The following is a 13,730-nucleotide window of genomic DNA, read 5'->3' on the forward strand; positions in this document are numbered from 1 at the left end:
AGAATGGAAGGGCAGATAAAGTGCTTTTCAGATAAGGTCAAGTTCAAGGAGTTCATCATCACCAAGCCCTTATTTTATAAGATGTTAAAGGGACATGTCTAAGAAAAAGAAGATAAAAAACATGTATAGTAAAAGGACAGCAAACTCACAATTATTAACAACCATACCTAAAACAGAAAAAAAGAAACTAAGGAAACAACTAGAACAGGAACAGAACCACAGAAATGGAGAACACATTGAGGGTTAGCAGCAGGGGGATGGGACGAGGAGAGAGCTGGAAAAGGTATGGAGAATAAGTAGCATAGATAGTAAGTAGAAAATAAACAGGGGGAGAGCAAGAATAGTATGGGAAATGTAGAAGCTAAAGAACTTATGACACATGGACATGAACTAAAGGGGGGGAATGTGGGTGGGTAGGGTGTACAGGGTGGAGGGGAATGAAGGGGGTAATGGGACAACTGTAATAGCATAATCAATAAAATATATTTTTAAAAGATTTTATTTATTTATTTTTAGAGAGGGAGGGAGAAAGAAAGAGAGGGAGAGAAACATCAATGTGTTGTTGGCCCTCGCATGCACCCTACTGGGGACCTGGCCCACAATCCAGGCATGTGCCCTGACTGGGTATCAAACCAGCGACCCTTTGGTTTGCAGCCTGGTGCTAAGTCCACTGAGTCACACCAGCCAGGGCAAGAAGCCATGTTTTTATATTTCTGTTTTAGTCAGTTGCTTCTTCATGTCCTTGCAGTTTGTTTTATATTAATATATTGCAGGGAGGAGAGGCCCTTGTAGACAATATAATATTATAATACATTCTCTTTTAAGTGACAAATAAGCTCTGGAGATTTATGGTCATCATAAAACTCATTCTTAAATGTTGTACTTGACATTATTTTGTAGGGTTGAACAGAAAAGCAATGTTAACTAACTACAATCAAGCCTTGGGTTTCAAAATTATTGCTTTGTTGGAATTCACTCTTGATTTATTAGCCACATAAAAGATGATAATATATTCACATAAGCCAGGGACAGATATATGCATTTTTTCATCCACCATGGACAGTTCAGAAATAGCTCCCTAGCAGGTGAATGGTATGAGTTCTGGCACATGGTTATGTGTATATGTGTGCATGTGTGTGCAGGTGACTGTGTATGTGAATGTGTATGAGCAGGCATGTATTTGTTTGCTTTTGAAAGATGTCCAGTGCAGCAATAGAGGGAGAGAATACTGCAAGGACAGAGAATATCTTGAAGGTTTAATTTGTGGACATCTCCTAGAGCAGGAGAGTGGTCACTTCTTGCCAACCTCTGTAGTGTGCTGTTACAGCTGTTAGTTTTAGATTGGCAGTCTCAAGGTTATACCTCTAATTCAGAGAGAAGTTGGAATTCTGTTCTTGCTGTAAAGCTTTTTTATTTTTTATTTATCTTATGCTGTGCTGGGACTGAAATTAGGTTGATGTTCAGCAATCATATATTTGCCTAATGGCTTAGGGTGTGAAGGTTATAATGGTGATAATATAGTAATTCATCAATAATTTTCTATATGAAACAAATAGCATACTCAATTCTAATTTTCTTTTTTAAAGTAGTTTTATTTTTTAAAGAATTTATTTATTTACTTTTATTTATTTATTTTAATTTATTTATGTTTAGAAAGAGGGGAAGGGAGGGAGAAAGAGAGGGAGAGAAACATCAACGTGTGGTTGCCTCTTGCATGCCCCAAACTGGCAACCTGGCCTGCAACCCAGGCATATGCCCTGACTGGGAATCAAACCGGTGACCCTTTGGTTTGCAGGCCCGCACTCAATCCACTGATCTACACCTGTCAGGAATTCTAATTTCCATAGATATTGCCAAATTAACCATCAAAATACTGTAATAATGGACATACTCTTCAGCAATATTTGAGAGGACTTTGCATGTATCAACTCATTTAATTTTCAAACAATCCTTTGAGGTCAGTAGGTAGGGGTATTTTCTAGCATAGATAATAATGTGAATGGTGGCCCCTAGAGTTGTGCATAAATACAACACTGTGTCCCTGAATCCCAATTTTACTGAAGCAAACACGGAGGCATTCAAAGGTTAAATTACTTGTTCAAAGTTACACAGATGATGAACGTCAGGGCTGGCATTCTGCCCCAAGCTGTGTGACTCATGAGCCAGTGATAACTGACTCCATGGTCACCTAGAGCCTCTTAAAGCTGCTGCTTAAAGCTGTAGCCCCTCTTGAGGAAATAGAGTGATAGAATCAGGATACACTCAGAGTTGTTCCATTTCTCTCATTCCTGGGTGCAAACATAAGCCCTGGCATTTCGTATTGTCCAGCTGGCTGTCCTTCAGGCCCTTGTCAGTGCCTTCAGTGAGAAGCGGTCTTCAGACACAGAATAATCAGATAATTTGGCTCAGGAAAAGGCTTTGGAGAAATAAATTGCTATTGCGCCATGAATATAATAAGGCAGTTAGGTAGACAGAAATTTTTATCTTTTGATTATGTAAGTGAGAATTATGTGCAGCAAATTTTAAGTCCAAGCTGCCTTTTTCTTGGCCTCCTCCCATTCCACTAACCATACACTTCTAATTGCTCCCCAAACTGTCCAACTTGTGTGTGCCCTGGGAACACTAATCTAAGTTTTCACATTACCCCAGGCAAAATATAATTAGGAATAAACTCTTATGCCAAAAAAAGCCACATACCAATGTGAAATAGAGATGATTTTTGTATATCTACTATTTGGCTTATTTTCACCAGTATTGAGTCATAATAGTATTGCATAATCTGGATTTAACTATATGGCTAAAGAAGATTACAAAATTGATTTTTGATACTAAAATTTCATTTGTTTTCTCTTTCTCCTTCCCAAAATTTGGACAGATGCACTTTCACTAAAAGGAAAACGGCTGGATTTTTATGAAAGAGCTGACACATACGTAAGCCTGACCAAAACCATTCCTGAACTCAGTCGATTCACAGCATGCATGGACCTGGTATTTGTGAATGGCAAATCAAGTGATTGGATGGCTTTTTCCTATATTACTAATAATATGAGAGAAGACATAGACCTTGGACTTTCAGGAGATCATCAGCACTTAATACTATACAACTTGGGCAAGACCTTTTATATCCATTACCATCTGACCCCATTTCAATGGCATACAGTATGCTTGATATGGGATGGTGTGAAGGGCAGATTAGAGCTCTTCCTGAATAAAAAAAGGATACTAATAATAATGGATCAACCACAAAACCTGACACCTAATGGAACTCTGGTTCTAGGGCATTTTCTGAAGAACAGGGACATACAAATTAAAAGCATGGTGCCTCCCTTCACTGGCAGCTTGTACTACTTTCAACTCTGGGACCACATCCTGGAAAATGAGGAATTTATGAAGTGCTTGGGTGGAAATGTAGTTAGTTGGGAAGACGATGTTTGGCTTGTCAACAACATCATTCCAACTGCTGATGTGAAACTGCGCTGCTGTGAGTAACTTACAAACTATCCTCCTTAGCAAGGGTAGCAATGATGCAATACTGTTCTGCTCCCTACTGCAAATAACCCACTCCTATGCTATGGTGCTGTGTTCCTCAGAGAGGCCAAAGCTTACCAGTTTTGTCATCTACTTTGTAATATAGAACAAATACTATTTGTCCTTTATTTTGATAAGACTTCAAACTTACAGAAATATTGCAATAGGACAAAGAACTTCTATATATTATTTACCCAGACTCAACAACTGTTACATTTTCCTCATATGTTTTATCATTCTCCCTGTCTTTCTCTTTCTTTTCCCTCCCCCCCCACACACTATTAACAGTTTGAAAGTTGCTGACATAACATCTCATTATCCCTAAGTATTACACCCAAATATTGCAGTGTGTATTTCTTAAGAATGAGGACATTCTTTTATGTAACCACAGTGCAATGATCAAAATCAGGAAATTAAACATTGACACATGCGACTAATGTGGACTAATGTGACTAATACATCGTCCACATTCAAATTTAGCCAATTGTCCTAATAATTTCCTTTATTGCTATTTTTGGCTTGGTCCAAGATCCATTCCAGGATCACACATTGAATTTAGTTATCATGTCTCATTAGATTCTAATCTAGAAAAGAACATTCTTTCCTTATCTTTCATGATGTCAATTTGTCCCATTACTGGTGATGATAACTTTGATCATTTGATTCTGATAATGATTGCTAGATTTCTCCATTGTCAAATTACTATTTTTTCCTTTGTAATTTGAAAGTAATTTCTGGGGAGACATTTGGAGGCTATGTAAATATCTTGTTCTTATCACACTTTTACCCAGTAGTTTTACATCTGTTGATGATTCTTATCTCAATCACTTATTATTTTAATGGCTGCAAATTGATGATTTTTAAAGCTCCATCACTTTTCTACATTTATTAGTTAGACTTCTATTGTAGGTAAGAGTGTTCCCTTCTTTCCATTTACTTATTTATTTTTTCAGTTGTTTATGTGTTTGTATCAGCATAAACTCATGGACTCTTACTTTAGGTTACAATTTATTGCTATTATTTATTTTGATGTTCAAGTTGGCCCAGATTTGGCCGGTGGGAGTCCTTCAATGTGGCTCTTGTGTCCTTTTCACATATTCCCATAATTTTTTGAGCATTTCCTTACTTTTAGCACAGCAAGATGTTAGAGGCTCATCTTGTATTTTCTCTGTTCAGCTCAGGAATCGGCAATTTTACCAAAGAGCTCTGGTTCCTTTTAACAGGGAATGGTATTTACGAACCAATTCATTTTTATTTTGAAAATAATAATGATATTGGAATGGAGTTCTTGTAAGAAAACTGGCTTTTTGGAATTACCCATATATTTCCCACCTTCTTTCCAATTTTGATGAGGAATATAAGATTTTTTTTCTCTGTACAACTCCACAATCCCCTCAAGTCCAATCTTCTGCATCATCAGCGCAGCAGTCCTGAAGTGTGGGTAAAGTCAGTGATAACAGTATCAAGATTGGACTTTATCTCATTTCCTGAAATGTTCACTTATTCTTAGAGGAGTATAATTTACTGCTCTTGGGCATTTCAGGTAGGGGGTTAATTAGTGAGGAAATGGGGGCTAGATCCATGCCTAATAGAGCTCTCACAGAATATGGAGATATGTTTTTACTAATTGTCTTGATGCTGTTGTTTCAGCTAATGGCAGAGGCACATTCCAGAGGGTTGCCGTGTTTCTTTTGAGATCAGACTAATGCAAAGGAATAGGACAGCTATTCCTTTGAGTTACTTACTACCTGAATACATTTGTTCTCTTTTTCTGAAGCCTTGAAAATAAAAGAGAATAGTACTACCTGGCTCTCATTATAAAACTGAGCTGAGTACTAGTAAAGTGAAGTCTGAACAGCTTGCTCAAATCAGTTTAAAGTGATTTTATCTTTGACCCAAGGAACCAGAAGTATGGTTCCACCAAATCCACATGGTTAGCAGTGGCCTTTGAAAACCTAATCTGACAGAGAATTGCCATGACCCTTCCTACCACTTTGCTGGTAAATCAGTAAATCTAACTGATGTGTCAAAGTGCTAGACAACCCGCGTTTATTTTGCTCTTCTATACACTTAATGTAAAATATATAATTTTGGTCTGATTAAATCCTGGTAGCCATAATACACAAATAATCTCACACAACAAACAAGCAAAAGAAAATACAATCTAAAATAATCAGCAAAAGGAGTACAAAATGTTACTTCTACTACTCAGATTTCTTAAAATGTTCTTTCCAAACCTTAGACCAGGGATTCCTCACCTAAGGTCTAGAATGGCATTGATAGGTGCACAAAGACCTTGTATGCAATATCCTAAAAATGCAAGGTGTATTTTTTTCCTGAGGACAGAGTCTATAGTTTCTATCATATCTATCAAAATAACATGATAATGACTGCTTTTTACTAAGTTCTTACCACATGCCAGGCATTTTTCAGAGAGGTCAAGTAACTTTATTTGAAGGTTACCCATAAAATAGGTAATGGAGGTGGGATCTGAACAGAGATTTGTCTGGTAGCAAAGCCCATGTTCTTTTCACCTCCCATATCATTAGTACTTCCTCAAGGGAGGCTCTGGACGCCCAAAATGTTATGAATCAGTGTCTTAAAATTTTCCTTTGGTGGGTATTACTGGTGCTGATAACCCACCTGGGGAAATTAAGATGCCAGCTGCAATCACTGCCTGCTCACCATTGAAGAAACTGTAACACCATAGAATTTCTTCTACTTCTATCTTGGTCATATGACATCTGAGAAAAAAGGGACAATTACATGAATCATTAGGAGTGATTACAACATGTCTAGCTTCAGCTTTCACCTAAAAAATTGTTATTTATGGTCCATAGAAGGATTATGACATTTAAAAATAAATTTTAATGAGCACATTTCTAGATTAAAAATTTCAATAAATCTACTTACACATAAATTATGTATGTATATATTTATATATTCATGAGAACAAGGCTTTTGGGGAACATTTGCTGAAACCTGTGAACCTTACCTGGGTTTAATAAACAAGTACTTCATATAATTAGAAATGTCTCAGGGATATTTAAAGAGCACAATGATAAATAATAATAACAGCAAAATTGCTAGTCATTAGTAATTAGTTTTGGAGTAGTTTTAGTCTTTATTTTTAAAAATGACAAATGTATATGTTATGATTGTGAATAAAATTAACTTAAGTAATACAATAGTACATGAAGTATAAAGTAAAACCTACCCCAAATCCTTTCCATGGAGATGTCTATTTTTGGATTTTTTTCCTCTGGGTTTAAGTAAGTGTGTGTGTATGTGTGCATGTGTGCATGGATGTGTACAGTTTAAAACAAAACACACAAAAAAAGCCCTCGCTAGTATGGCTCAGGGGGTTGAGTGCCAGGCTGTGAACCAAAGGACTGTTGGTTCGATTCCCAGTCAGGGCACATGCCTGGGTTGCATGCCAGGTCCCCAGTAGGGAGTGCATGAGAGGCACCCACACACTAATGTTTCTTTTTCTTTCTTTTTACCAATTATTTTAAAAATAATTTTAATTACTAGAAGAACAGGAATACAGGTTACTTAGTACTTTTTTCTTCAGCAAGGATATTCACATGCCATCAAGATGTAATAAAAAGTTCCACATGACTTTGCACCTTATGTATGTCCCCCTTTAAGAAGGGTCTGTTCAGATCCTTTGCCCATTTTTAAAATTTTTACATATATTTATTTTTAAAAAGATTTTATTTATTTATTTATTTAGAAAGAGAGGAAGGGAGAGAGAAAGAAAGGGAGAGAAATATCAGTGTGTGGTTGCCTCTCACATGGACCCCACTGGGGACCCAGTCCACAACCCAGGCATGTGCCCTGACTGGGAAGTGAACCTGTGAACTTCTGGTTTGCAGCCCACGCTCAGTCCACTGAGCTACACCAGCCAGGGCTATTTTATTTATTTTTAGAGAGAGGGGAATGATGGGAGAAAGAGAAGGAGAAAAACATCAATGTGTGGTTGCCTCTTGTGCACCCCCTACTGGGGACCTGGCCCTCAACCCAGACATGTGCCCCAACTGGGAATCGAACTGATAACCCACTGGTTCTCAGGCCCACACTCAATCCACTGAGCTACACCAGCCAGGCTTCACCCATTTTTTAATTGGATTGTCTTCCTGGTGTGGAGTTGTGTGAGTTCTTTGTATATTTTGGAGATCAAACCCGCATCTGAGCTATCATTGGCAAATATATTTCCTGATATAGTTGGTTCCCCTTTCATTTTGCTGATGTTTTCTTTAGCCATGCAGAAGCTTTTTAATTCGATGAAGTCTTATTTGTCTATTCTATGTCCCTTGCTCTAGGGAACATATCGGTGAAAACATTGCTGCATGGGATATCTGAAAATTTCCTGCCTATGTTCTCCTCTAGGACTTTTGTGGTGTCATGGCTTATATTTAAATCTTTTATCCATCTTGACTTTATTTTTGTGTATGGTGTAAGTTGGTGGTCGAGTTTCATTTTTTTGTGTTCTTTTTTATTGTTCAATTATCGTCCCCATTTCATGGTTTTTCTCTTCCTCTCTTTCCCCCTCCTTTGCTCTTTCTCTAAAAATAAATAAAATCTTAAAAGAAAATAAATAAAAATAAGAAAACAAAAATAATATGTATGTAAATATGTATTGTTTTATAATTTATTTTACCATGTTATCATGGACACATAAGTACATTTAGATGTACTATAACTTACTTAACTAATTCATCATTGATGAATGTTTAACGTGCTCTCAATTTTTTGCAATTACAAAAATGCTACAACAAATTACCTTATATACACATCTTGGTATCTGTGGGCTTGTAATTTCATAGGACACATTATTAAAAGTAGACTTTCAAGGGAAAAGGATATAAACTTTTATAAATTAACTTGATTTTCTATTTTTAATAGTTCTTTTGTTTATTTTTAAAAGACTTTATTTATTTATTTTTAGAGACAATGGAAGGGAGGGAGGAAGAGATAGAGAGAAACATCAATGTGTGGTTGCCTCTTTTACGTCCCCTACTGGGGACCTGGCCTGCAACCCAGGCATGTGCCCTGACTGGGAATCAAACTGGCAACCCTTTGGTTTACAGGCCAGTACTCAATCCACTGAGCCAGACCAGCCACACCAGAGCTGTTAACAATTTCTTATGTATTTTTGCAGAAACAATTTGAAACTTGGGATCACTTGATCTTTGTTTTTTGTTTTCCACAGTTGGAATTATTATTATATGTATAGTCTTCTCTATCTTTTTTTACATTTAATAACACAGTTTGGAGATATTTCCATATCAGAAAACATAGAGCTATCTGATTATGAGGGGTGATGCTGATTAGCATGATAGAATAAGATCATGCTATAATTCATTGAATAAGCTCCCTTCTCAGAGCTGTTAAGTTGCTTTCAGGTTTTAGCTCTGACAGTAGTCAACAATATTATTAAAAGGAATGAATGGTGACAGGTGTTTGTTGAAGTAACCATTAGGGACTGATCATAAGCTAAAATTCCTCTGTGGGTATGTTGAAAATAATTTCCTAACCTCAGTTCACATGATCCAATAAAGTATTTGTTCTGACTTGTGAATGTATGAAGACTCTTCCTAAAAATATGCAGATTAAATTACTCTGAGTTATCCCTCTTTGATAAGAATGAAATAACACGAATTGAGTCCATCCTGGGAAATTTATACTGTATCAAAATTAGGGTCCCTGTATCTGTGGAGCTATTGGTTTGCTAGGACTTATTAATTGATATAATGCTCCAGCTGCTTTCAATTACTTTATGAATGTACCATTCTTTAAATGTGCAGAGGTTGATTACATAGTTTATGTGCTTTCTAAGGCCTTCACTTGACCCACAATTAAGCCTTCTATCCATTTATCAGCTTTGGTATGAAAGGTTCCATGGCGATGGGCTCTACTGACTAAAGGGTAATTTTGTTTTGCCCTTGTACATCAATTCTCTGTGCTAGTCTCATTTTTCATCATAATTATAAGCTGGGACTCTTTGCTCGGTATTTTCAGACTATAAGACGCACCTTCCACTCCTTCAAATTTGGCAGGTAAAATGGTTGGTAATGCTGCTGTCGAGTTCTATTTACACTTACATTGGTGAAATATTATGTTATTTATGTTATTAAATATTTTACCACATTTTTTCCTCCTCTAAAACCTAGGTGTGTCTTACGGTCCAAAAAATATGGTAGTTTGCTCAAACCTTCTTATTTGTATTCTCCTGCACGGGGTGGTATTCTCCTGTAGATTCAGAGATGGAAGCTCTAGCTAGTCTCTCTCCCTATCACAGAATTCATTTTTTCATATCCTTGCCTGAAAACTGAATACAGACACACTTTGAAAAAAATTTTTTCTCATCATTTTAAAGATGCTCATTGTATGTGTGTGTGTGTGTGTGTGTGTGTATTTACCTAACAGGTAAATATGTCTGTGGTAGTTTCTGGTCACCATTGTCTATCACAAATCTAATAAACATACTCTGAATTATATTTACAGAGGTGATTGAAAGAAAATCCAGATATAATATGTAGGTTAGAAAAACACAAAGATTTAATATGAGGTGATATGCCCAAATCACAAGGAAAATTGGGTACCTTAGCAAATGTTCTGCTTAACATTCTGTTGGCAGGTACATCTGCAACAAAATGCCTCATAAATATTCAGCTACTCTATACCTCTGTTCTCCAGCTTCCAATGGTTGCAGTAATACAATTTTGTATATAGTGAAGGAGCAAATGGCAATTAAACCCACAGGCCCCTATGAATAAGCATGGATTGTCCCCACTTTAAAATATAGAGATGGCTTATGCAAATCATTTGTGCAAGTGATCACTTGTTCACAAATGCAAACAGAATGAATGTGGCAAAACATGTTTGTGAACCCTTTAAAAATGGAGGTCAGATTCCATGGCTTTTGCCATTCTTTCAGTATGAATACTCAGTAGTTGCTCAACTGCTTGCACAGTGTGGGCTTTTGCATTTGATTTTTTTAATTGAATTTTTATTGAGCTGGGTACCCCTTGCACATTTTGCCCAGGTTCCCCCAATAGTTGCATTTTTGTAAAGTTATAGTATAACAACTAGAATTTTGGCATTGATAACATTCTCCAATCTTACTTAGATTTTTCTAGTTTTACTTGTACTCATTTCTGTGTATGAAGTTCTATGCAGTATTTTTCCACCTGTGGATGCTTCTCTCCACCACCACAGTCAAGATACTAAACAGCTTCCACACACAAGGATTCCTAATGTTACCCTTTTATAAACACTCCCACCTCCCTTCTACCCTTCCCACCACTCCACTCTACTCCCCGCATCCCTAACTCTTGAGAACCACTAATCTGTCATTCATTTCTAAAGTTTTGTCATTTCAAAAATGTTAATAAATGGAATCATACAGTATGTAACATTTTGGATTAGTCTTTTTTTGTTACTCAGCATAATTCTCTGGAGATCCATCCAGGTTCTTGCTTGTATGAATATTTCATTCTGTTCTATTGCTAAGTAGTATTTCTTTTTTTTATTTTAAATTTTATTTTAATCATTGTTCAAGTACAGTTTTCTCCCTTTTACTCCCAGTCCAGCCCACCCTCCCAACCCTCTCCACTTCCCTCCCATTACCACCCCCCCTAGTTTTTGTCCATGTGTCCTTTAAATTTGTTCCTGTGAACCCTTCCCATTGGCCCCTGAAATTCCCTCTTCTCTCCCCTGTGGTCACTGTCAGCCTGTCCTCTATTTCAGTATCTTTGGTTATATTTTGCTTGTTTCTTTGTTTTGTTGTTTAGGTTCCTGTTAAAGGTGAGATCATATGGTATTTGTCTTCCACTGCCTGGCTTGTTTCGCTTAGCATAATGTTTTCCAGCTCCATCCAAGCTGTTGCAAAGGGTAGGAGCTCCTTCTTTCTTTCTGCTGCATAGAATTCCATTGTGTACATGTACCATAGTTTTTTGATCCATTCATTTAGTGATGGGCATCTAGAATGGCCATCATAAACAAAGCAACAAACAAATGTTGGAGAGGTTATGGAGAAAAGGGGTCCCTAGTGCACTGTTGGTGGGACTGCAGACTGGTACAACCACTATGGAAAGCAGTATGGAACTTCCTCAGAAAACTAAAAATGGATCTGCCTTTTGACCCAGCAATTCCACTGCTGGGACTCTATCCTAAGTATACTAAAACACCAATACAAAAGAACCTATGCATCCCAATGTTCATAGCAGCACAATTTACAATAGCTACATGCTGGAAGCAACCTAGATGCTAAGTAGTATATCATGGTCTGGATATACTACAGTTTGTTTAGCCATTAACCTGTTAAAAGATACCTGGGCTGATTCCGATTTTTGGCTACTAAAAATAAAACCTGCTATTGCCCTGGCTGGTGTAGCTCAGTGGGTTGAGCCCAGGCCTGCAAACCAAAGGGTCTCTGGTTCGATTTCCAGTCCAGGCACATGCCTGGGTGGTAGGCCAGGTCACCATAGCGGGTGTTTGAGAGGCAACCACACATTGATATTTCTTTCCCTCTCTTTCTCCTTCCCCTCCTCTCTTTCTAAAAATAAATAAATAACAATCTAAAAAATAAACAAAAAACCTGCTAATAACATTTGTAGACAGGTTTTTGGATGGACATAATTTTACTTCTCTGGGATAAATGCCCAGGAGTATGATTTCTGGGTTGCGTGGTGGTTACAAATTTAGTTTTATATAAAACTTTCAGACTGTTTTCCAAAGTGGCTGGACAGTTTTACATTCAACAGCAATGGATGAGTGATCCAGTTTCTCTTCATCCTTGCAGCATTTGGTGTTGTCACTATTTTTTTATTTTAGCCATTCTGGTAAGTGTATAATGATGTTTTATTGTGGTTTTAATCTGCATTTCCCTAATGCCTGATGGTGTTGAACATATTTTGCTGTGATTATTTGCCATCTGTATATCCTTTTCAGTGAACTTTCTATTCCTGTTATTATTCCTGGTGTTTCTGTTTCACCACCTGGTTTACTCCACTTAGTATAATGCTCTCCTCTTCCATCCATGCTGTCATGAAGGGTAGGAGCTCCTTCTTTCTTTCTGCTGCATAGCACTCCATTGTGTAAATGTACTACATTTTTTTGATCCACTCATTTACTGATGGGCACTTAGGTTGCCTCTAGCACTTGGCTATTGTAAATTGTGCTTCTATGAACATTGGGGTGTGTAGGTTTTTATGAATTGGTGTTTCAGGATTCTTAGGATATAATCCTAGCAGTGGAATTGCTGGGTCAAAGGCAGTTCCATTTTTGTTTTTTGTTTTTTGGTTTTTTTTTGAGGAAATTCCATACTGTTTTCCACAGTAGCTACACCAGTCTGCATTCCCATCAACAGTGTACAATGGTTCCCTTTGCTCCACAACCTTGTCATCACTCAATGTTTGTTGATTTGGTTACGATAGCCATTCTGACCAGTGTGAAGTGGTATCTCATTGTGGTTTTAATTTGCATCTCTCTGATGACTAGTGATGCTGAACATCCTTTCATATGTCTCTGAGCTCTCTGTATGTCCTCCTGGGGAAGTGTCTTTTGAGGTCCTTTGCCAATTTTTCAATTGCATTGTTTGTCTTCCTGGAGTGGAATCATGTGAATTCTTTATATATTTTGGAGATCAAACCCTTGTCTGAGATATCATTGGCAAATATATTTTCCCATATGGTTGGTTCCCTTTTCATTTTGCTGATGTTTTCTTTAGCCATGTAGAAGCTTTTTATTTTGATGAAGTTCCATTTCTTTATTCTTTCCTTTATGTCTCTTGTTCTAAGAGACATATTGGTGAAAATATCGTTGTATGGAATATCTGAGATTTTCCTGCCTATTATTCTCCTCTAGGACTTTTATGGTATCACCACTTATATTTAAGTCTTTTATCCATCTTGAATTTATTTTTGTGTATGTTGTAAGTTTCATTTTTTGCATGTAGCTGTCCAGATTTTCCAACACTATTTGTTGAAGAGGCTGTTTTTACTGCATTTTATGCTCTTGTTCCCTTTTTCAAATATTAATTGAACGTAGAGACTTGAGTTTATTTCTGGGCTCTCTATTCTTTTCCATTGATCTATGTGTCTGTTCTTATGCCAATACCAGACTGTTTTGATTACCATGGCCATGTAATATAGTGTGATGTCAGATATGGTAATCCATCCTACTTTGTTCTTCTT

At 37.0% G+C, this 13,730-nt stretch overlaps 1 protein-coding gene across 1 annotated transcript in view; it reads left to right on the top strand.

The window, feature by feature from the left end:
• Positions 1-257: 257 nt before the first annotated feature.
• Positions 258-13,730, top strand: part of ADGRG4 (adhesion G protein-coupled receptor G4) — a 97,801-nt gene continuing 84,328 nt past the window's right edge. Inside the window, 3 exon segments of the mRNA XM_028523373.1 lie at positions 258-283; positions 1,557-1,588; positions 2,876-3,481. Of these exon segments, the coding sequence (XP_028379174.1) occupies positions 258-283; positions 1,557-1,588; positions 2,876-3,481 (664 nt within the window).

This window comes from Phyllostomus discolor, chromosome X, assembly GCF_004126475.2.
Source record: "Phyllostomus discolor isolate MPI-MPIP mPhyDis1 chromosome X, mPhyDis1.pri.v3, whole genome shotgun sequence".
NCBI classification, from domain to species: domain Eukaryota; kingdom Metazoa; phylum Chordata; class Mammalia; order Chiroptera; family Phyllostomidae; genus Phyllostomus; species Phyllostomus discolor.